General features: G+C 52.8%; 7 protein-coding genes across 7 annotated transcripts; 3 read left to right on the top strand and 4 right to left on the bottom strand.

Moving 5' to 3' along the window:
• Nucleotides 1-250: 250 nt before the first annotated feature.
• On the bottom strand, nucleotides 251-1,409 carry STEHIDRAFT_63917 (uncharacterized protein; the record flags this gene model as incomplete). The annotated part of the gene is made up of 3 exons (XM_007307731.1): nucleotides 251-666; nucleotides 723-779; nucleotides 845-1,409. The coding sequence occupies 3 exons, from the start codon at nucleotides 1,407-1,409 to the stop codon at nucleotides 251-253; spliced, it is 1,038 nt and encodes a 345-aa protein (XP_007307793.1).
• Nucleotides 1,410-3,308: 1,899 nt separating this feature from the next.
• On the top strand, nucleotides 3,309-4,659 carry STEHIDRAFT_102510 (uncharacterized protein). The gene is made up of 2 exons (XM_007308104.1): nucleotides 3,309-3,341; nucleotides 3,407-4,659. Exon 2 carries the CDS (start codon nucleotides 3,427-3,429, stop codon nucleotides 4,333-4,335), a length of 909 nt encoding a protein of 302 aa, XP_007308166.1. The 5' UTR covers nucleotides 3,309-3,341; nucleotides 3,407-3,426; the 3' UTR covers nucleotides 4,336-4,659.
• A 2,455-nt stretch (nucleotides 4,660-7,114) lies between these two features.
• STEHIDRAFT_84394 (uncharacterized protein) lies at nucleotides 7,115-9,554 on the bottom strand. Its single transcript, XM_007308103.1, has 15 exons — nucleotides 9,254-9,554; nucleotides 9,124-9,197; nucleotides 8,901-9,069; nucleotides 8,728-8,842; nucleotides 8,655-8,676; nucleotides 8,433-8,599; nucleotides 8,320-8,368; nucleotides 8,244-8,255; nucleotides 8,076-8,186; nucleotides 7,964-8,013; nucleotides 7,864-7,907; nucleotides 7,790-7,805; nucleotides 7,650-7,726; nucleotides 7,471-7,596; nucleotides 7,115-7,394 (listed from the first exon to the last, which is right to left on the bottom strand). Exons 1-15 carry the CDS (start codon nucleotides 9,405-9,407, stop codon nucleotides 7,216-7,218), a joined length of 1,365 nt encoding a protein of 454 aa, XP_007308165.1. The 5' UTR covers nucleotides 9,408-9,554; the 3' UTR covers nucleotides 7,115-7,215.
• Nucleotides 9,555-10,711: 1,157 nt separating this feature from the next.
• STEHIDRAFT_64144 (uncharacterized protein) lies at nucleotides 10,712-13,449 on the bottom strand (the record flags this gene model as incomplete). Its single annotated transcript, XM_007307755.1, has 8 exons — nucleotides 10,712-11,108; nucleotides 11,174-11,227; nucleotides 11,282-11,614; nucleotides 11,675-11,935; nucleotides 11,986-12,152; nucleotides 12,212-12,868; nucleotides 12,963-13,041; nucleotides 13,118-13,449. 8 exons carry the CDS (start codon nucleotides 13,447-13,449, stop codon nucleotides 10,712-10,714), a joined length of 2,280 nt encoding a protein of 759 aa, XP_007307817.1.
• Nucleotides 13,450-14,509: 1,060 nt separating this feature from the next.
• STEHIDRAFT_63945 (uncharacterized protein) lies at nucleotides 14,510-16,703 on the bottom strand (the record flags this gene model as incomplete). Its single annotated transcript, XM_007307732.1, has 4 exons — nucleotides 14,510-14,600; nucleotides 14,661-15,383; nucleotides 15,443-16,509; nucleotides 16,620-16,703. The coding sequence occupies 4 exons, from the start codon at nucleotides 16,701-16,703 to the stop codon at nucleotides 14,510-14,512; spliced, it is 1,965 nt and encodes a 654-aa protein (XP_007307794.1).
• An 834-nt stretch (nucleotides 16,704-17,537) lies between these two features.
• Nucleotides 17,538-19,117, top strand: STEHIDRAFT_171117 (Diphosphomevalonate decarboxylase). The gene is made up of 3 exons (XM_007308102.1): nucleotides 17,538-17,704; nucleotides 17,757-18,000; nucleotides 18,080-19,117. Exons 1-3 carry the CDS (start codon nucleotides 17,652-17,654, stop codon nucleotides 18,992-18,994), a joined length of 1,212 nt encoding a protein of 403 aa, XP_007308164.1. The 5' UTR covers nucleotides 17,538-17,651; the 3' UTR covers nucleotides 18,995-19,117.
• Nucleotides 19,118-19,719: 602 nt separating this feature from the next.
• STEHIDRAFT_124313 (uncharacterized protein) lies at nucleotides 19,720-20,417 on the top strand. Its single transcript, XM_007308101.1, has one exon. It carries the CDS (start codon nucleotides 19,773-19,775, stop codon nucleotides 20,238-20,240), a length of 468 nt encoding a protein of 155 aa, XP_007308163.1. The 5' UTR covers nucleotides 19,720-19,772; the 3' UTR covers nucleotides 20,241-20,417.
• The last annotated feature ends 74 nt before the right edge of the window (nucleotides 20,418-20,491 follow it).

Below are 20,491 nucleotides of genomic sequence, written 5' to 3'. Positions count from 1 at the left end.
TATGATGAAGAGGAGTTCTGTATGGGCCGACACTAAAAGTGGTAGCTTTGGTTCCAAGGCAGCACATGACCCGTTTCCGTCGCGATATAGACTAATCGCTGCTAGCAGGATCTGACACCTAATGCGCGTGAAAACAGTGAGTCATGTCATTGCACGGAGCAGAGACCGTTAATGACTTCTATGACATAGACGAACCGATAAATACACCAAAGACCTGGTCATACAGGGAACAACGCGGCTGTGACGAACTTTACTCGTCCTCCTCTTCACTCCCAGATCCACCATCTTCTCCTCCGCTCCCTTCACCCAATCCCTCGATCCTCACATGCGACGCCCCCTCTTCGCCCGAGTCCTCGCCATCTTTATCTTCCTTTTTCTTCTTCTTCTTGTTCAGCTTCTCCATGATCTTCTCCGCCCTGTTAAAGATGCCGCCTGTCGGTGCACCGCAAGCCGCACACTTCGGCGTTTTGCCGAATCGCTTGATAGCACAGGCCGAGCAGAAATAGTGACCGCATCGAGTGACGACGGGTTCCGTGTATGGCTTTCGACAGATGAGGCATGCGAATGGCACATCCTCGTCGTCAGAACCATCCGAGTCTGAGTCCGAATCACCGACTTGCTTCTTTGGATTCGCCGCAATCTTGTCCAGCTGCCAGCCGGCGAGGTCTATGGAACGCCATCAGCATCTACGGTCCCTCAGAATGAAGATCAAAGGAACGCACATGTCCCGCGGTCATGCAAGAATTTACAAGTATCACCGAAGCCGCAAAATCCAGTTTCTACACAAACCCAAAGCCCGCTCATCAGTATGCTGGGGTAGACGTAGAAGAATCGCTTGACGCACCTTTATAGTCCTTGCACACATCCGGCTGATAATCTGTTATCGTCACCGTCCTAATGGTGCTATTATTATTTCTCTGAGGACCCGTCCTCATCGCCTTCGGTACCTCTTGGCTCTTCTTGATATGCGTCTTATACGCCTTCTGCCCTCTATACATCCCATCGTCCGGCCCTTCTTCATCCTCTCCATCCCCCGCATCCCTCTTCATCTTCTTCGCCAACATCTCCTCCGCCTCATCGCCCTCTAGAATCTGCAGCGCCGCATTAACATGGCTACCTGCCGAGGTCCAGTTGACTCCTGGACCTTCGCGTCGAGTAACGTCCAGGTCGCCCCAGACGTCGGAATCGTCGGCTTGGCGCTGTGATGAGGTGCGTTTGGTGCCGGCGGTGAGAAGATTGGATGTGGATTTTCGAGAGGGGAGGATGACTTGGGATTTTGAGGAGGAGGGAGTGGGGTCGGTAGGGTTGGTAGATGAGATGGGTGGTGAGGCGGAACGTTGACGTGTAGTCGTGGGTCTTGTCTTCCGCTTCTTGATAAATGGGACGTTTACTGATTCAGTAGATGCCATGGCAACTTTGACGCGACAGTGGGGTCGATCAAAGTGGAAAACGCGATGGTGGTAACAGTGAGCAGGTTTGACTTGGGTCGAACGTTGAAATGACGCAGACTTTCCTAAACGCTGACAAAGCCAGCCTTCGGACTTCGAACTTGAACCTCGGCATTTCCCGGTGTAAGTTATCCATCGCACGTGGAAGAGTTTGCCGCTGTGTGGCGCCCCTCAGATTGCGCGACCTTCCTGAGCGGATGACGCGACGAAATATACGCTTTCGCTTACAAGGTTAAACCTTCTCTGCCAGTGACGCAAGATGAAGCCATCCTCCACTAATTGTCGAATGCCAGCACTCGCATATAAATCCAGCGCGAGCTCTTCTAGACCACCTTCTTCTCCTACAGATTTACGTGTCTTTATTGATATTGCACATTGCCTTTTCTTTCATGCGTCGAAATATCGGCATTCGAATGTGAAAGGTAGCTATTGTGGTCCAAGATGTGTCATTCTACCGTAAACAAGTGAGTTATATTTCCCGTCACGAAGCCGCGGCGTACCAGGATGCAGTGGCTCGCCGTAGTATAGTCATCATGTTCTAGGGTAATATTTCAGAACTACGCGTAGCGAGGATGGACATCACTGACCTGCTCCCAGCATGACTGTATTCCTCCTCCTCCATGGTGTACGTGTTCCTTGAAACTTGTCGCGAGGCCAATTGACTCGCCGTGCAGTGCCAGTTACGGCTCTACTCTGTGTTCTGAGACCAAGTATGAAAGGAGAATCGCCGTTCGATGAGCGCAACGCACACGGCCAGTCAATGTCACCACTCACCCGCACACTGCATGTTCGGAGTGTATACAGATCGCCCTGAGGTACGGAGTATCACTGCCTAGAGCATCAACAATTGTGGGAAGTAGCTTGAATTCGCCAAGGTTGAGATGGCGACAAGGATGGTGGCGGGACGGTGGCGAGGCTGACTGGAGTTCTCGGTCTATTGGCATCGATGGCTAGGATTCATGAGGTCGAGCTGTGGGGCATGGAGGTACGTCGATTCCTTCTTCTGGTTCGTAGTATGCTGATGGATCTCTACAGCATACCCACAAGCTGTGCCGTATAAGCAATATGGGGACACGGTGAGAAATCCTAGCAGACTATTGTATGCTCTTCGTATCCTCGAAGCTATTTCAAGACCAGGGACAACAGCAAGCAAGTGACGGGGACGGTGGCGAGGTCGAACTATCACAAAGTACCATCAAGCGGCGACGCTGCGGAAGTCTTTCTCGACCTTGCGAACCAGGATATGAGATTGACGCTGGTTCGTGTTGTAAAATGTCTTCAAATGATGAGGTATGTGTTGATTGTTGCCGCTCATAATTCGGAATACTGCTGACTAGATCCCAGACGAGCAGCATGGTGGTATGATGGAATTGAGTCTCGAGAGACTCGGAAGAGCAGCTGGACAGCGTCGAGGGAGGACAGGGGTGGGTGGCGCGGTTGGTGGCGAGGTGCAAGAGGGCCAGGTTGTCTGATGGGTCAGAGATCGTGGTCGGTAACGTTGAAGAGAGCGTTAGAGTAGAGTGACGGCAGAAGAAGCTCTAGTTTCCCCAGTCTCGGAGTGGTCATGTACAGCACGGGACAAGTACGGGGATGACAAAGGATCCCCCGAGTTTGTCGGAGTCAGAAATAATCGCAAGAAAGGCGCCGGTTAAGGAAAAAATCATGAAATGCGGGAGGAAAATGTCAGCGAGACAGGCTCGAAGCTTCAAACGTGTTGCAGAGAATCATAATAGACGAGAATGGGGACGGGGTTGGGATGGCCGGTGGCGGAGTTGAAGGGGGGGCGGAGTGGGACGGGTGCGCCAGGCACGTGAGGGAATTTTTGTCAGCCTATACCGGTTTGGACTCTGTTGTGGACTCCCATCTTATCGACCGAGCGCATCAGCTGGACCGGTGCGTATCTCTATATAACTCCATCCCACTCTTCCTCACAAGCTGCCCGCTTTTCATCTCACCAGAATCACAAGTGCCGCAAGCCATGGCCCCCTCCGCTCTTCAGGGACTTAACCTCGTTCACCCCGTTCAGCAGTCCTATCTCTCCGACTCACAGGACTTGCTCTCCAACCCACATTTTCCAGAGCTCAATGCTCAGCTCGACCTCTGGACTAATCTCGCATTCCAATCCGACGAACCCCTCCTCTCTAAAGAGCATCAGCATCGCCCCGACGGCACTTCTGCTGCCGACGATGACTTTGACCGTGAAGAAGACGAAGACGACGGTAGTGCGCCCTCTGGTCCTGCCCACCTAGACAGCCATGACAATGTCGTCCTCGGCAATCAAATCCCGTCTTCGGTCACCGGCTCTCAGCAGCCGCCTTTCGACCTGAACGCTATCCTCGCCGGTCTTGGAGTCGACCCCTTCGCTCTACCACCCTTCCAGCAGCCTCAGAACCAGCTTGCCGCTGCTCCATCCCTCCAACAAATTCTCTCTCTCTACCCCGCACACAACTTTCCTTCCCAGCCTCTCGCGTCATCTACCCCTGCCTCTGCGCTCGAAACCAAGCCTGACGTACAGGCTGCACCACCAGCTAAGCGCGCGCGCACTCGCAAGGCGTCCATTTCCACTGTAGGCGACGACAGTCTGAGCGCAGCCGCATCCCCGGTCACGCCTGACTCATCTCTGACGCCCTCAGAAGACAAGCGCCGGCGGAACACGGCCGCTTCGGCCCGGTTCCGGTTGAAGAAGAAGGAAAGGGAGGCGGCTTTGGAGAAGAAGGCGAAGGAACTCGAGAGCAGGGTCTCCGAGCTCGAGCGCGAGTGTGAGGGTCTCAGGAGGGAGAATGGCTGGCTCAAGGGTCTCGTCGTCGGCGTTACTGGAGCGGGGTCGAATCAGCAGCAGCAGTCTACGGGAGCTGGTAAAAGGGCAAGAGAAGGCGATGATGCATAACCTGGTTCGAACAGTGCCCATTGTTCTTTCAGGTTCTCCCTTCGATTTCTAATTCTTCAGCCCATCGGGATATTTGTCCGTTATTTTATCCATTTTACTTCGCTGCTCCCGCCGTGTTCACGCCGCGCCATTTTTCTTCTCATGACTTACGTCTTGCCACCTTTGAGGTGTTTTCTTCCGATATATCTGGTAAAGCATGCTTGAGAAGTGGCTGTAGTAGTATCAAGTCAAACCTATATTTTTACATGCCCCCCTCCCCATGCGTATATATGTACATGTAGAGGTATGAAGTTATGCACTGCAGTCCTGTCCTACTGCGGCGAGCATCCAAATGAAAACGGCCGACTGCCTTATCAGGCGTCTCGTCGCCAACACACCGCATCCGAGTGCCTTGATCCCGAAATACTACAGCTCTCTTGCCATGGTCCACGTCTTTCCTCGCTGACACTCCTTTAAGTAATGCCGTTCACAGACGGCCACGGTCACCACAATGGTGTCGAGCACGAAGTCAATGGCGGTTTCGACGAGCTGCACTTCAATCCGTTCGACGACGGCACTGACAACAAACCATTTACTTCCGGCCGTGCGTCCTCCCACTCGCACGCGCAGCACACTCAGACCGTCACTCGAAGACGAGGAGACTCGGAGGGTGCATCCTCATACAACCCCAATTGCATGCCACCCTCCATTCACTCCAGGTCGCGCACCTTCAGCGACCATGCCAGCGGCTCTCGAGACCATCATCCTCTCAGCTCGCGGCCCTCTACATCCTCAGTGCGCCACGACGCCGGTCCGAGCACCAGGCCTCGTCTCGCTCGTGCTGTGTCTTCCTGGGCCTCGGAAACCAGACAGACAACAAACGAGTCGAACGAGAATGGGAATGGTGTCACCGTCTCGCCGATATCCAGACCTGATGAGTCGCAGAGACTAGTGCTCGTCCATCAAGTACGTGTGTGGCACCACCTTCGAATCACCAGTTTAGCACTGAAGACGCTTCGTACCACACTCAGGTTATGCCGAAGGATTCACTAGCAGGTGTGGCTCTGAAATATGGTATTCCACTCGCCGAGCTGCGTCGTGCGAACCAGCTGTGGCCGTCAGATCCCATTCACCTTCGAAATGTCCTGTATATTCCGATTGATCAGGCACGCCACGCGAAACTAGCCTTTCTTGACGCAGCTGCCTCAGAGCAGGCCGACCTTCTTCATCCGGAAGAAGAACTATCATCCTCCTCGGTAGCGGTAAATCCGTCTCCCGCATCTGCATCTTCGCCTTCACCTCCACGACCGCCTCCGTCCTCTGGGCTCTACACCCTCCGCCGTGTTCCCAACTCCCGTCTCTCATTCTTTCCACCATCACACTCGTCACATACTACCATGCGTTCATCACGGGATGGTTCACCCTCGACACCGCCCTCCATCCTCACTACGGACTATTTCTCGCCACCACCCGTTCTCGAGTCGACTCGTAACCGCCTCCTCTCCGCCACATCCACCCTCGCCCCTCGCCTCGCCCCTCTCTTCTCCGCTCTCCCGTTCTCGGCGTCAACGAGGGACGAGATCATCTCCCGCTTATCTTTCGACAGTTCATCCAACACGACATCCGTAAGCGACGAACAAGAGGTCGAGCTTTCGCCCGTCGGGCACACACAGTCGTCACGTCAAACTTTCTCAGGCCCCACATCTCCTACACCTTCCTCACACACTCTAATCTCCACCTCCCCGAATCACAATCATAATCGTCTTCGACCAAAGAGCGACGCTTCCCGACGGCGGAGCAAGAAAGACAGGGCGGGGCCAGAGGAGGAGGAGCTTATACCGCTTGGGAGTCCGACGGTGGTGAGGACGGTGCAGATGGAGCCTTCGCCTGCGATGCAGTTACCGCCGCGAATCGCGAGGAGCGTTTCGGCTTCGGAGGCGGATATGAATATGAAGAGGGAGGGGGAGCCGAATGGTCATGGAGAGAACGGCGGGCCACAGCTGAGGATGCGATAATTGGTGGTGGTGGGTTAAACAGGCTATCGGTGCGCTGAATAGATAACATTGTTGATTGATGATTTTAGAAGTTGTAGGCTCACTGTATAGCTGTCTCGATACCGCACGCTTTCAAGGTTCTGGAAGGACTGCTATCTTATTCGCATGTACTTTATTTAACTATCATTGGAGCCCTTTCCTTTCTTTCTACCTTTCTTCCTGCCATCTTTCTTGGACCCATACCAGCATCACAGTCGACAGTTTACATGATAATGCCAGTGAACAAACACATCGCTTCCGAGTCACTTACACACATTGACATACTTTCAGGGTGTTCACAGCGCTCTCGTCAAAACTTCCCGAGAGTCGGGACTGGCGGACCTGAAAATAGAAACCGACTTCATTCCGAACATTGTACGAGACGCTGGCAGAGTCATTGTCTGTCATCTTCTGACTCGTTCCTACTTTCAGATCGCTCTAATAATGACGATCACGGTGCTTATTGAGCCTGCTTGTCAATCAACGGTCAGCATCAGTCATTCTGTTCGATAACATGCGTGCATGCGTTTTATCTAGACGGGTGACGAGTTGGACTGGCACAGTGATGGGTACCGTGGTAGTTCTGTTTGGCGTCGACTCCCAGTGGCAGTTTGTAAGAAGTGGTGTTGTTTCCTGCTCTTGCGCCACAAAGGCTGGTCCGTGGAATTGGCGCCAGACGTCCCCAGGCCTGACAGACCGGTTTGGAGTACAGGAAAGCGAACGATCCTAAGGACCAGTCCTTCAACACACTCGTTCTGAAGAGTAGTGGCATTATTATGTGTTCATTCCATTCATATCCAGAGATAGGCAAAGTCCTGTACGAACTGATCCGATGAAGGAAGAAAAAGAAGTGAAGTCAGTAAGTGAGCTACATTGCAGTTGGGTACACCTCTTCATCCACGACCTCCTTCTCCCTCTGCGCATCCTCCTTCCGCCATATCTCCTCCCGCTGTCGTATATTTCGTCGTTGGATTATATATGTGAAGAGGGTGATCGTGATGCAGGATACTGCGACCCATGCGATTAGGACGCCGAAGTTGAGCCCCACTATGCCACGGTGGAACCGACATCATCAGCAAGGCAGTTTTTGTGCTTCGTTGGGCATAAATAAATCAGGACGTACGTCTGTTCTTTGTGTTGAATATGATAGTGCGGACACCGCAAGAAACGTTGTAGAAAGGCGTAGCGTAGCCGTACTTGAAAACCCCTGGTAGAAGGTCCAGCGGGAAGAACGATACAGAGACATTCGCTGAGCGTTCAGGTAAGTCCACGGTCAGCAAAAGGTGGATTGAAAGGACGCACAGATAATCCATAGAATGAGGAACACCGCGATGAAGCGGGCGGTGAGTAGCGTGATGAAGGCTTCAACGGCTAGCCCACTGTTCATGCATTGTGCGTCAGTACTCCGACCCCGTCATATCAGAAGGTATAGAAGGACTCACAGCGCACACATGCCAACTGTAGAAAGCATATGTGGTCAGTAGAGAGTAAGCATGAGACCAGGCTAGGTACTCACGCCATGCAAGCATCCAATAGATGACGAAACCAGAAGCTCCGAACCTATATGACAGATACTGTAAGAGACTTCACCATCCTCCAGCCAGTACGAAGCTCACACTCGGCTAAAGGGAACTTGGAAAGCCAAACTCAGCAACGCGAAGAATGCCTAGTAAAAAGAGCGGTCATTCAGCAGCTGCCACATAGCATAGGGATGAGATATAGGCTGACCGAGAGGTAGAAGTACATGATAATGGGAACCAGTAAGCGTAACAATATGAGCGACGTCATGTTGAGTCGGTGTGAGATGCCGGTCGCCTCACGAGCGCCGAAGTTTTGCAACTATTCATGGCCGGTCAGATACAGCAACCAGATAATGCAAACCGAATGGTGACGTACCGAGATGACGAACTAATCGTGCAGTGTGTTCATCAGAACGTACTCCCGACTGGAAGTCAGGCAAGAACAGACATACAGATATGATGAGAAGGTAGATCAATCCAACAAAGTCGACAGCCGTAGCTCTAGAGGCAATAAGTCAACAACATGAGACCAACAGTCACATAAGTAGGATGCTCCAAGGCTTACACTGCAACATCGAAAGGTCGAGTGTTGTAGATTGTATAAGATGCAGGATTTGACACCACGTTTGGCGCTGTGGAGAGCAAGTTGCTTAGATTGTTGCTACTGCCTCCCAATTGTTGTGTGAATTGCGCTGTGTGCTGCTGAACGATCGAATCCATGAGGCCAGTAACCTGGTATATACAGTTAACACGGTGAAGAGTGCGAATGAAAGGAGACAGTACATACTATAGGGTGCAACATTTCTGCGCTACAATGTATATCAGTGACAGTATAGATCCTCGCTCGCTCTTCCACTTACTAGGAGTTCTCGTTCCTTGCTTCCTCCACATATATCGTGACGGCCAGAGACCCGTTGTAAGAAGAGTCTGCAGCTGCTACTGCAGCATCTAGTTTATCCGAAGCTCCAGCATTGACTAGACAGGCGTCAATAAATCAAAAACCGTCTGAAGCCTCTTTAGCACCGAGACGCACTGGAGACAAGCGCCCAAGTATGCTCATTCACTACCAGATCGATAAGACTTTCTGTGTCGTTTGAGAAGTCGCTTGCTGACTTGACAGTCCATGTCATGGTATCAGGAGGACCACTCGTGGCCGCCAGCGCCTGTGATACATATTGGCCAACTTCTCCACCGTCGAAGTCCTGCTCCAAGCTGTATCACTTCCCGTACCATCAACGATAAGGAGAAAGACGCACTATGATCCAACCCTCAAGTTTATGCACAGCGGCGAATGTCTTCCACAGTGCTCCCCAGTATATTGACAAGAAGCCTGAAAAATCAATTAGTGAAAGGCTACTTTGTGCGCATAGTATATCAACGGCAGACCCAATATGATGAGAATGATGAGCATGCTGGCCATGAGGAGAATCTTGAAGTAGATCGCCCTTGTCTTCTTCATCGCAGGATGCCTGGAGAAGAAAGACTCGCTGAACCACGGTAAGCCATCTCGGTCGTTTCGTACTGTGCCAGTCGTCGACATGACGTTTTGTGAGAGTCGAAGGAAGATCAGAGCAAGGACAGTTTGATGTCCTATCACGAACACTGACTAGGACTTCGACTTTGTCGAGTAAATAGCAGTCCCACAGAGCGTATGCGACACAAAGACCAGACGAAGAGGAGACAAGGAACAGAGCAAGCCTTGTGATCATGCCAATGCGTATATATACCTTCCCTTTGCTGGTTAACCGAGTTTCAGCATGATGCAACGAACATGACCTCGTAGAACTCCGAAGCGTAATCACGTCTCGAGCGCCTGTGGAATGAAGCAGCATTCGACCGCAGCACTCCCAACTTCAAGTTACTCCTCTAGCCTTGGCATAGCGAACCCGATTCACTGTGCTTATGCATGGCTTAGATCACAAGCAATGACGTTAATAACCTTAGCTCCACGGGTGTTCCGACCTCTATAAGAGACTTACGTGAAACTACCGCATGCCAGCCACTCGCCTCCGTCGTCGTTCCGTCGTTCACCTTCAGAACGTCTGCAACGTTGCGGTATTTCAAATATTTTCTACAATTGGCCCACATGGCATCGAGGTGAGTGGATGCCACACCTCCTCCGACGCTGCCACTCAATGGCTCCGGGAGCTTCCGGACATCGCCAACCTTGATCCCGAGTTCGTTAATCGAGGCACTTTCCCAAGAAAATTATCTTCTCATAACTCATCCATCATACCCCGTGGAAGCCTTTCACTGTCGTCTCAATCGTCTTCCATTTCTGTTGTGACCACGCTTTGTACAGAGAGAGCACTTGTACAGAGCACCGTTTCGAAGACATCAGTCATCGCACTGGCACCCTCAGGCTAGTACTGAGCACAGGCGAGTGTAATTTCGTTGTTGCGCCGTGTCCCCTCTTCAGCCTTGAGACGAGAATCGTTAGCTGCGAGCAAAGCGACGAGCCTTTGACACTAACACACACCACCCACTGAAGGCTCTCTTATTTCTATACTGTTTCAGCCAACATTGCCTTCTCAGTCTGGATGCTAACCACCACTCTAGTTTAGGCCTTGTCCGATCGACACGACTGACACGACTGAAACGAGCCACGTTCCTTCACTGTTAATCTGTGTATGAGAAGGTATCGCTGCGATATTTATTTGTGTGAGAACAGCTATACTGGACGACGACGACGACGACGTAGGTACGGGGTATAAAGACAGTAGGTATTAGGTGCGTGACTGTGTTTTCGGTGTTGTACACACATATAGTACATCCTCGATAGCTAGAAAGCGATGTGTAGACGATACAACATTTGAAAGAAAATAAGGCTACAATGATCCAAACCTAGCCATGCGTACTCTCCTCGCACCAGTCGATTATATCGATCAAGTCCGAACCCGGTTCTTTCTCGTTCGGCGGGAAGAACTTCAACAACGTCTCAAATATCTCCGTGCGTTGATGGATTCGCTCCGTCGCGGCTCCGTCTTCATTGGTTCTACGCAGCAACCTCGCCAATCCCGAGGTGGGTGTCCCGACGACGTTACGCGTACTATCGGCAGACGTATTGGAACTCGGAGTTCGATGTGATTGGCCATTGGTTTGCGTGAGAAGAAGATGAGAGAGCAGGTCTCGGAACATCCCCGTCTCGACGGGATCGTCGTGGTCAACAACACCATTCACATCGGTCTGTAGGAATCGGAGAGCTTGCACGGGCGACACCTCATGGCACATCTCACGGAAGCTATGGCCGCAAAGCATTCGTCAGACAGCGAGTAACGGAGCAATACCCAAACAGTTGACACTTACTGCTGACATCGAATCTGTAATATCGCACGACGGACCACTTCCTCAGGTTGAGGTCTTTACAATCCGGAGTAAGTCGAGCATCGCCCCATGGTATCATAAAGGACGTACCGGCGAAGCTGCATACTCCAGAAGTCGTCCAAGCGCTGTTCTGCCATCGCATCCTCCGAGGTCCCCACAGTCTCTTCCGCGTCTCCGTTTTCCAGCAGCATTCGACCAGAGTTCCCACCGTGCAGATATGCCGTCTTAGTAGTCGTGTCGTACACGATCTGATGAGCGTACCGAGGGCGAGGACGCTCGTTCTGCGCCTCGCTCTCGCCTTCCACCTGCTGCGTGATCTTCGTCCATGTCCCTGGTTGGTTATTGTATCGGTACATCCAGCAGGCGCCACCTCCTTCAAGCCTAGGGACAAATGAATGTGCGGCTCTGTTCAAGCCACAGAAACTACAGATGCCTAGGTCAAACTGATGTCAAGAAGAGATGGTACCAAAAATGAGCACTTACACATAGATCTCGTTTAACGATGGGTCCATGACGGCGCGGTGGGTGAACAAGGCCTCGGGACCCCCTGCAGCAGTGACGCTAGAGAAGATTTCCACCGACTCGTTCGTAGCGATATCATAGACGTGCATGTCAGAGAGGTAGCTGTCGTCTTCCAGTCCGGCGAAGACGTAGAGTTTGCGTTTGACAGGGTCAAGGACCATCGAATGCCCATGTCTGCGAGTGAGGGAATAACGTGCGAGTGGTTTTGTCTTGTCCTCCGGTCTACAGACGAATCAGCCAATATTTACAGACCAGCGGTGAGTGAAACTCACATAAGGTGCTGCCATATTCCGGAAGCGATATTGTACGCGTACATTCCAGCGTACTTGGCGGGCACTATGCTATTCTCACTCAGACGACCGCCACAGATATAGATAACTTGAGCATCCGGATCGATAGCCATCTGGTGGTCAAACAGCAATGGCGGCCCGTGATATGGCTACCGACTTCATGTTAGCACATAGCTATATCATACCAGAATAAGAACATCGCACACACCGAAGAGGTATCCATCAACTCCTCCCAGGTCCCTGCCTGTGGCCCAGTCGTCCGATACCTATAGAACTCCGCTCGTCGTGCAGGCGAACTCATATCCTGACCCGGCGTAGCCCCAACCATCTCATCACTCTCCGCCAACCTCCCCAACATATACACCGACTCCGTCTTCGAATCAAACACCATCTTATGACACGACCTCGGTCCCGGCGTATTCCTCCCATCCTCCCCATCCCCCCTACTCAAAGCCTGCCACCTATCCTCCTTAATAGAATACACCCAGAAATCACCGAGACTCGCATGTCCATCCCATCCCCCAAACAAATAAATCTTCCCATTAACTCCATCGATACACATCGCGTGTCCTCCCCTTTTACTAGGCACATCCCCATTCGCGTCGAGCCCGTATATCTGTTTCCAGACCGCGCGAGGTTGAGTCGAATGAAGGTACGAATCGAACAGTCCGGCGGACGAAGCTCGCCGGATGACGTTCTCCGCCTCTGACCAATTCGCGTCGGAGACGAGCGCCTCGTACAGCTGGGTGATGAGCGGATGTTCGATCTCGAGGTCGACGGCGGAGAGGATGGATTTGAAGGGCGACATGAAGCGGCGTTTGCGGAGGTGCTTTAGGATGTGGCGCAGGGCGGCTTTCTCGCGGTACTATGTAGTCGAAATAATGCAGAATACAATGAGCAGGATGGGATTGAGATGAAACAGTAAATGGACACGGTACTTCGTCGAATTTGGATCTCACTTGGCTCATGAAGGCCTCATCGTCGATGCCCGCCAGCGAGACGAACCAAATAGAAATATGGAAGGAATGCCCATGGGCGCTGCACGCACAACCACCAGCCTCAGCACATCACTCACAACAACGTTCATAGAGAGAAAAAAGGATGATCCACATACGAGAGCGGGACGATCTTCAAAAAACGCGTCGGAATGCGCACACCAGCGCTATTCACATGTCTTAACGCGAACGTCTCCGACACGCCATCGTTCTTGAGCCCAGAGTGCAGCACTTCCGTCAGATGGTCCTCGGTTAGGCCAATGTAGATCTTGAATTCTTTGACGTTGCAGGGGTGCTCTGTTGTGTGTGTGGGTTGCGGCCGCGTGAGCAGTGAGCACAGCGGCACCAGCGCCCGTACCACATGCAATGATGCATTATGCAGAAATAACTCACGTTTGTGGAACTGGGAATATTGAAATGAACATGAGCATGCGCACAAACTAACCACCATCACAATACAATGAAACCAGCTCACCTTTCCGAAAGTAATACTCTCTAATACCACAGTCCCACCATGATCAGTACTCGTCCTCGTCCAACACCACACACACGAACAAACTCACCGACAACACTCAACTCATCCAACCTCAACAACAACCACTGCTTCATATTCGGCCCCTCATGCACCCCACTCCACCTACTCGACTGATCAGTCGGCGAGTCCACAAGTATGTTCTCCGCGACATAGCGATGGCTGTGGTCCGAGCAGCCTGCGATGCTGTATGACAGCCTAGTAGAGGACGCCGCCGCCACCGCCGCCGACGATTCAGATACATTCATATTCATGCTCAAGCCAGAGACAGAGGTCATGAGTGTCGTTAGTTAAGACCACCAGAAAGTCGTGAACAAGCTCTAGCTGGGTATGCACAAGAGAGGAGGAGACGCGAACGAGGAGGACGTTGGCGGGCACAAGTGTGTGGCGGACCGCGCGTACAATCACGCGCCACACGACCTGGATCGGGCCAATTACATACTGATTTATGACGTCACTGGTTCAAACGTTCATGTTCTCTATCGGTTTCGAGTTGAGTTCAGGAAATTTTTGATTCAAACAGAGGGGTGGAGCCATACACGGACATGCTACAGGACCGATGGGGATGGAGAGAGAGAGAGAGGAATACGCGACGAAAACAGCAATCAATGGAAAGAGGCGACAATATCAGGTACGCGGGATAACTAACAACGGGAACCGCTAATCGACAAAAGAGTTCAGACATGACGGCGAAACGTAAGAAGTACCAAAAGAAAGAGCCAGGGAACGGAGTAAAGACGGAGTGAAGGATGCTATGTAATAAACAATAGGAGGCGAGTAAGAGGAGAACATTCATGCAGAAGGGCGGAAAGGAGCAGAACGAAACATAGAATATATAGAAAAAGGTCGGATGTTGTGTGCGTTTGGGGAAGCGGAAAGATGGACTGAAAAATATTTACAGGAACAAATGATGTGATGTGTGAAGAATAAAAAGAAAGAATCAAAAGATGAGGATGAATGTGGAAGGACAAAAACCTTCTTAGTGCGAACTCGGGAAAACGGGAAGGGGTGGACGAGCTGGGGCTTCCCGCGGTGGCTTGACACGGAACTCTCCAAGGATGGCGACGTGGCTATGTGAAAGACACCAGCGATTAGAAATGGTGGTAGCAATGCAACAAAACAAAACATACTCGGATGGGAAGTGCGCATTAGGGAACCCAACAGCCTTCTCCAGATATGACTTGTCCACGTCGCCAAGCACAGCGTTCACAGCGAGATTCGGGGTCGAATACCAGATGTAATCGATCGCGCCCTTGAAGGTTGGCGTAAAGTTCGTCATGGACAACTCTCCGATTCCAGCGAACGCGCTCTTGAGCCCGAAACGATGACGCAGGCCCTCCGAGGTATACTTCCCGTACGAGTGTGACAAGAAGTCGGGATGGTCTGGCGGAAGGGTACCGTTCGACAGGAATTCGTACAAACCACTGTCGGGCACGGAGTTGTAATCACCGCAGACAATGAGAGGGATCTTGGTGCCATCTGAATACAACGGGGCCGGTCGAGGTGTCGGCTCAGCCTCGTACGGCGACGGTGGGCTCGACAAAGTCGACTTGGTAGGTGATGTTACGGGCATCCGAGGAGGGTACTTTGCAAAGTGATTCGCGATCTTCTCGACTTCATCCATCATCAATGCGACCTGTACGAGCTTCACGTCGCGGAACTGAGGATTCCATTCCAGATGGGCGTTTGCCACGACGAATCGTGTGCCTGTTTCTCGGTTCTCAAACGAGCAGATGACAGCGATGTGATCCCGAATAAGGACACGGTTGAACATATCGTCGGTCTTCTTGAAATCTGAACGCTGCATGGCGACTTGGTTGAACTCGATAAGGTGCTTTTCGACAAGCTGGTATCTGGAAACCGTCCGAACGACGATGAGTTACAACAAGCGACGGGTAGAACAAAGACGTACTTGGACTTCTTGTAGAAAGTAGCACACCCATCCACCAGTCGCCGATCAGCGTCGCTCATTGTCTTGTATCTTGACTTCGGCCAGAATATACCCTCATAATCCGAATCGGCTAATTTCTTGGTGAAATAGTCCTCGAACTGCGCCGTGTCCACTTCCTGGAGGCAGATGAAGTCGGCGTCGTAATTGACAATCTCCGTCAGAATCAACTCCTTCCGGTAGTCCCACGCAAGCGCCCACGACGGCGTGTAACCGTACAACCGTTCCGTCGCGTACTTCTCGCAGAGTATGTTGTAACATAGCACGCTGAACTGCTCGCATGTAGGATCCGACTGGAATAGTTCACGTTCTGCTTGACTGACGAGGTTGCGCCATTCTCGCGGGGGAGGCCCCTGTGTTACAGGCCCAGAGTCTCGAAGGAACGAGATGAGCGCCGGAGTGCCTTCCTTCTGAACGATCGCCTTGTAGTTCGCATCCATCGGATTGCCTTCGATACCCAATGTTTGAAGTTGGTGAAGGGTACCGAGCCCGTACGGGATGGTTGTGAGATGGTTATCGAACAGGTAAAGCTCCTTCAGCTGCGTCAACATTCCGAGCTCCGGGGGAATGGTCATGAGGTTGTTCCCGGAAAGATCGAGTAGCTCTAGATGTCGGAGCTTGGAGATTTCGGGAGGAATGTTGGTAAGAGCGTTATGGTTGAGGTAGAGGTTGATGAGGAAGGTGAACGAGAAGAGGCCCGACGTGGAGGGGATATTCTTGATCTGAACGCCGCCCATGTCGAGCGAGCTCCATGTGTTCTCTGGTGGCTTCACAGCGGTTGGTCGCGGCGCTTCTGCGATGGGACCGACCATGGACGAGGGATGGTTGGCATTCGCGGGAGTGCCCTTTGGAGAGGGTGCGGCAGAAGAACCGTTGACTAGCGTAGCCGAGTCATCGCTGTCCTTCGTATTGTGCTCTGATGGTGGAGGTTTGTTGGGATTGGTGATGGTGATGGCTGATTTAGTGACGGTCCGCGATGCCATTGCACTTGCACGAGCGCGGTGGTGGGGTGACCGCGATGCCCGAATCATCTAGGGGTGGAACAGACAATAAGCCATTGTCCCTGAGCTCAGTAAGAACGATGGTTTTGTCGAGTAGGTTGACAGAGATCTACGAGTAGCGCATAAGAGAGGATACATACATCACACTTCAACAACTGCTGCTGCCAGTGGGGCGTGATGATCTGACTCGACGTGCTCCCTGGCGAGGCCTGAGCGATGCTCATAGGGTGACCATGCATTGCGTTGACACTTCCGTTCGCGGGAGGTGAAGAGTAATGGGACATGGAGTTCTGGTGATGATGCTGGAGGGTGGGCATGTGGTGTTGCATGGGAGCGCCATTGAAGGACAAGGGAAAGCCTGGCGAGGACGGTGGAGGGCCATAGGGATGGGGGTGTGTGGAGCGTGCCCAAGGATTGTTCTGGTCATGGTGGTTGGCAAGCTTGTGTGCGATGCCAGGGGACTGTTGAGGGAAGTACATGGCATGCGGGGAGCAAAAGGGGCTGCTCTGAGGGAGGTACGTGTACCCGCCGCCACGGAGGGTGTTGTGGAGTGTGAGAAAGGCTACAAACGAGAGGAGAGAGCGAGAGAAAGAGAGCGAGAAGAAGGCTAATCACAAGCGGTGCGACGCGAGGAACGTGGTCGGCAGCGAACAAGGGTCGGTCGTCGTCGTGGTCGTCGATGAAGAGAGCGATCAGCAAGGGCTGGCGAGCGCCGGTGGCGGGCGACGACGAGATCGGTGCTCGGACGGATGCGATGCGGAATTGCCATAAGAGGAAGGCGGTCGCGCTCCTCCGACGCTGGAAAGATATTCGCAGACATTCTTTGTTAGCACCGCAATGTTCGCAGCTGGACGTGCGCGCTTTGATATGTCGCCTGATCATGCATACTTACGCGCAGACGCTGTGAACGGTGATGTGGAATAATTGTCTGTGTCAGGTCTTGTCCCCGGGCGGTGAGGTGCTGAGGCAGAGCCCGGTGTTAGCGCTGGATTGAGATACCCGCTACGATACGCAGGTCGAACAAGAACGTACGACAATTCGATTGGCCCACCGCTACAGTCACCCCGCGCTCTCATCTCCGTAACACACTCTGAAAGCATCTATATAAGCTCCCTGCTGCAAACGCCCGGATTCCTCGCATCCGCAACCCATTCCCCTTCCCCGCCACCATCATGACTGTCTACCAGGCCACCGTCTCTGCCCCCGTCAACATCGCCTGCATCAAGTACGTTCTCTCTTTTCTTTTCCTCTCCATATCTTCTGACTTAGATCGATAGATACTGGGGCAAGCGCGACACCAAGCTCATCCTCCCCACCAACTCTTCTCTTTCCGTAACCTTGGACCAGGACCATCTCCGCGCCACCACCACTTCCCGTGCGGACCCATCCTTCGAAAAAGACAGGCTATGGCTCAACGGCAAGGAGGAGGAGATCGAGGCCGGAGGCCGTCTCGCCACCTGCATCACTGAGATGAAAGCCCTCCGTCGACAGGTCGAGGAGAAAGACCCTAAGGAGCCCAAGGTATGTTTCATCCTTGTTTGCTATCATTCAATCAGTTATTCACTTATTCTGCCCCTGTCCGCTTTGTGTGTCACATCAGCTTTCTACATTTTCCGTCCACATCGCCTCCCGCAACAACTTCCCCACCGCCGCAGGCCTCGCTTCCTCCGCTGCCGGCTTCGCCGCTCTCGTAGCCTCCCTCGCCGCACTCTACCAACTCCCATCCTCCCCCTCCGATCTCTCCATCATCGCCCGCCAGGGCTCCGGCTCCGCATGCCGTTCCCTCTTCGGTGGCTACGTCGCATGGGAGATGGGCCAAGCCGCCGACGGCTCCGACTCTCGCGCCGTCGAGATCGCTCCCCGCGAGCACTGGCCCGAGATGCACGCCCTCATCTGCGTCGTCTCAGACGTCAAGAAGGGCACGTCCTCCACCTCGGGCATGCAGCGCACCGTCGCGACCTCGCCCCTCCTCCAACACCGCATCAAACACGTCGTCCCCGCTCGCATGGCCGGCATCTCTAAAGCCATCCTCGAGAAGGACTTTGATACGTTCGCTACGCTTACGATGCAGGACTCGAACCAGTTCCACGCCGTCGCGCTCGATACCGATCCCCCCATCTTTTACATGAACGATGTCAGCAGGTCGATCATCGCCCTCATTACCGAGTACAACCGTGTCTCGGTCGAGAATGGGGGGAAGATCAAGGCGGCGTATACGTACGATGCTGGTCCGAACGCCGTCATTTACGCGCCCCAGGAGAACTTGAAGGAGATCATCGAGCTCATCCACGACTACTTCCCCCAATCCGAGACCTTCAAGGATCCGTTCGGTCTTTTCGGTAGCGCCGGTGTGAAGTCGAAGGTCGTTGACGGATTCAACACGCAAGTCGCGAAGAAGTTCGAGGTCGGGGCTGTTAAGGGACTCATTCACACTCGCGTTGGTGATGGGCCGAGGAAGTTGGGCGAAGAGGAGACTCTGCTGGGTGCGGAGGGCATCCCGACGTACTTGGCTTAGAGGGCAGGAAAATGAATGTATGGTATGCTGTGCGAAGATCTAGAGTAATTGGTTGTATCGTAACTTATACATGGGCTTTCGGATTACCATTCTGTGCGGAGCATTCCTCCTACTGCAAATGCATGTCTTCGTGCTTCCTTGAGCTTGTCCTTCGTCCTTGGCATCCGTGGGAGATTAGATCAGATTGAGCGGAGCGCAAAACGCGTCGCGTCACCTCGCTGGCGCGTTTCGCGTCCAACCTCGCCCCTTTCTCAAACAACACACCATGTTCAAAAGTGTCCTATCTGTCTCTCGGTGTTCTCGAAGCTTGCTATCCAGCCAACGCTCCGTACCACCTCTCGTCTCGCGAGTTTCTTTCTTAGTCACCACCCGGCCGTACTCCGCCTCCTCAAAACTGAACGAGAACACCACTGCACCCCGTCCAGCCCCCGCCAGCGGTGCCCTCAACCCCACGCCATGGATCAACACCTCCACCACTGAGCCTTCCGCCTCCGCCTCCGCTTCCAAGGCAGAACCAGCGGATTCCAAGTTTCCTCTTCCCCCCGCTCCGGAGGCGTCGAACAACATCCTCACCGACGCAGAGATGAAGGAATATCTCGTCCCGCTGTATAATCGCGGGTGGTTCGTGGGATTTGAGGAGAAGTTCGTGTTGAAGAAGAGTTTGAAGTTCAGGAAAGATAGGGATGCGTTGGACGTTTTGCGTGAGTTCGGGGGACGGTGTGCGGAGGCTGATGTACGTCTTCGAAACAGTCTGCTCCTCTACATACCTAGGTCCTACATGCTACCAACTTGGCCGGTGCCCACCATACTGCACATATCTATTATTGCTTATGGTCATGTTACTGTTAAAAAAACAAAACAGCATCACCCAGAAGTCATCTGGTCTCACATCTGGCTACGGATCTCAACCTCCACCCACGACGCCATCAAACCCGACGCCACCTCGAACTGGAAAACCTCAGGCCTCACCGCCCTCGACATTCGCCTCGCTTATGCCCTCGAATCCACCTACGCCACCTACTGCACCTCCAGCGGCATGGTGCCCAAGCCCACTCTGAAGCCCAAGCTGGAGAGACCAGAGAGCGGTGCGGAGCTCGAGCGGTTGTGTCAACAAGTACGGCGCAGCGTTAATCCCTTTGATGAATCCGGTTTTCCTGTTCCTTCTTATCTGTATGATGCCGCTTGGGTGACGTGGGTATTAACTTTGAACGTGTTGGTTTTTTGGGCTGTTTTTCGGTTTGTTTAGGTCACTGGCAAGGATACGACTTCGCCGCCGGAGGTGAAGGTGCGGGCTGCTTTCCCTTGGGGCAGTAATAGCTCTGCGCTATAGGGGAACCTGGGTGAGCTTGTGGACATCATAGGGTGTTTCGGTCGGCCGCTCATGGCGAACTCAGCGAAGTACGGTCACCAGTGGCTCCTTTCCCCCCTTTTCATTGCACGTTTATCCTTATATTATGCTGTATTATTACTCTGGACATTATGAACTGTATCGCGTGG

Source organism: Stereum hirsutum, assembly GCF_000264905.1.
Source record: "Stereum hirsutum FP-91666 SS1 unplaced genomic scaffold STEHIscaffold_14, whole genome shotgun sequence".
NCBI lineage: Eukaryota > Fungi > Basidiomycota > Agaricomycetes > Russulales > Stereaceae > Stereum > Stereum hirsutum.
This window is presented reverse-complemented; position numbering and strand designations above follow the sequence as displayed.

What these genes read in the sequence shown, in the direction of transcription:
- STEHIDRAFT_102510 (XM_007308104.1), top strand. Translation starts at nt 3,427, where the DNA reads ATGGCCCCCTCCGCTCTTCAGGGACTTAACCTCGTTCACCCCGTTCAG.
- STEHIDRAFT_124313 (XM_007308101.1), top strand. Translation starts at nt 19,773, where the DNA reads ATGCTACCAACTTGGCCGGTGCCCACCATACTGCACATATCTATTATT.
- STEHIDRAFT_84394 (XM_007308103.1), bottom strand. Translation starts at nt 9,407, where the DNA reads ATGTCGACGACTGGCACAGTACGAAACGACCGAGATGGCTTACCGTGG. An exon ending in CAGAAATGTTGCACCCTATA is followed by an intron (nt 8,600 to 8,654) that starts GTATGTACTGTC and finishes TGTATATACCAG; the next exon opens with GTTACTGGCCTCATGGATTC. An exon ending in ATTCAACACAAAGAACAGAC is followed by an intron (nt 7,395 to 7,470) that starts GTACGTCCTGAT and finishes ACCGTGGCATAG; the next exon opens with TGGGGCTCAACTTCGGCGTC.
- STEHIDRAFT_171117 (XM_007308102.1), top strand. Translation starts at nt 17,652, where the DNA reads ATGACTGTCTACCAGGCCACCGTCTCTGCCCCCGTCAACATCGCCTGC. An exon ending in GTCAACATCGCCTGCATCAA is followed by an intron (nt 17,705 to 17,756) that starts GTACGTTCTCTC and finishes TTAGATCGATAG; the next exon opens with ATACTGGGGCAAGCGCGACA. An exon ending in AAGACCCTAAGGAGCCCAAG is followed by an intron (nt 18,001 to 18,079) that starts GTATGTTTCATC and finishes GTGTCACATCAG; the next exon opens with CTTTCTACATTTTCCGTCCA.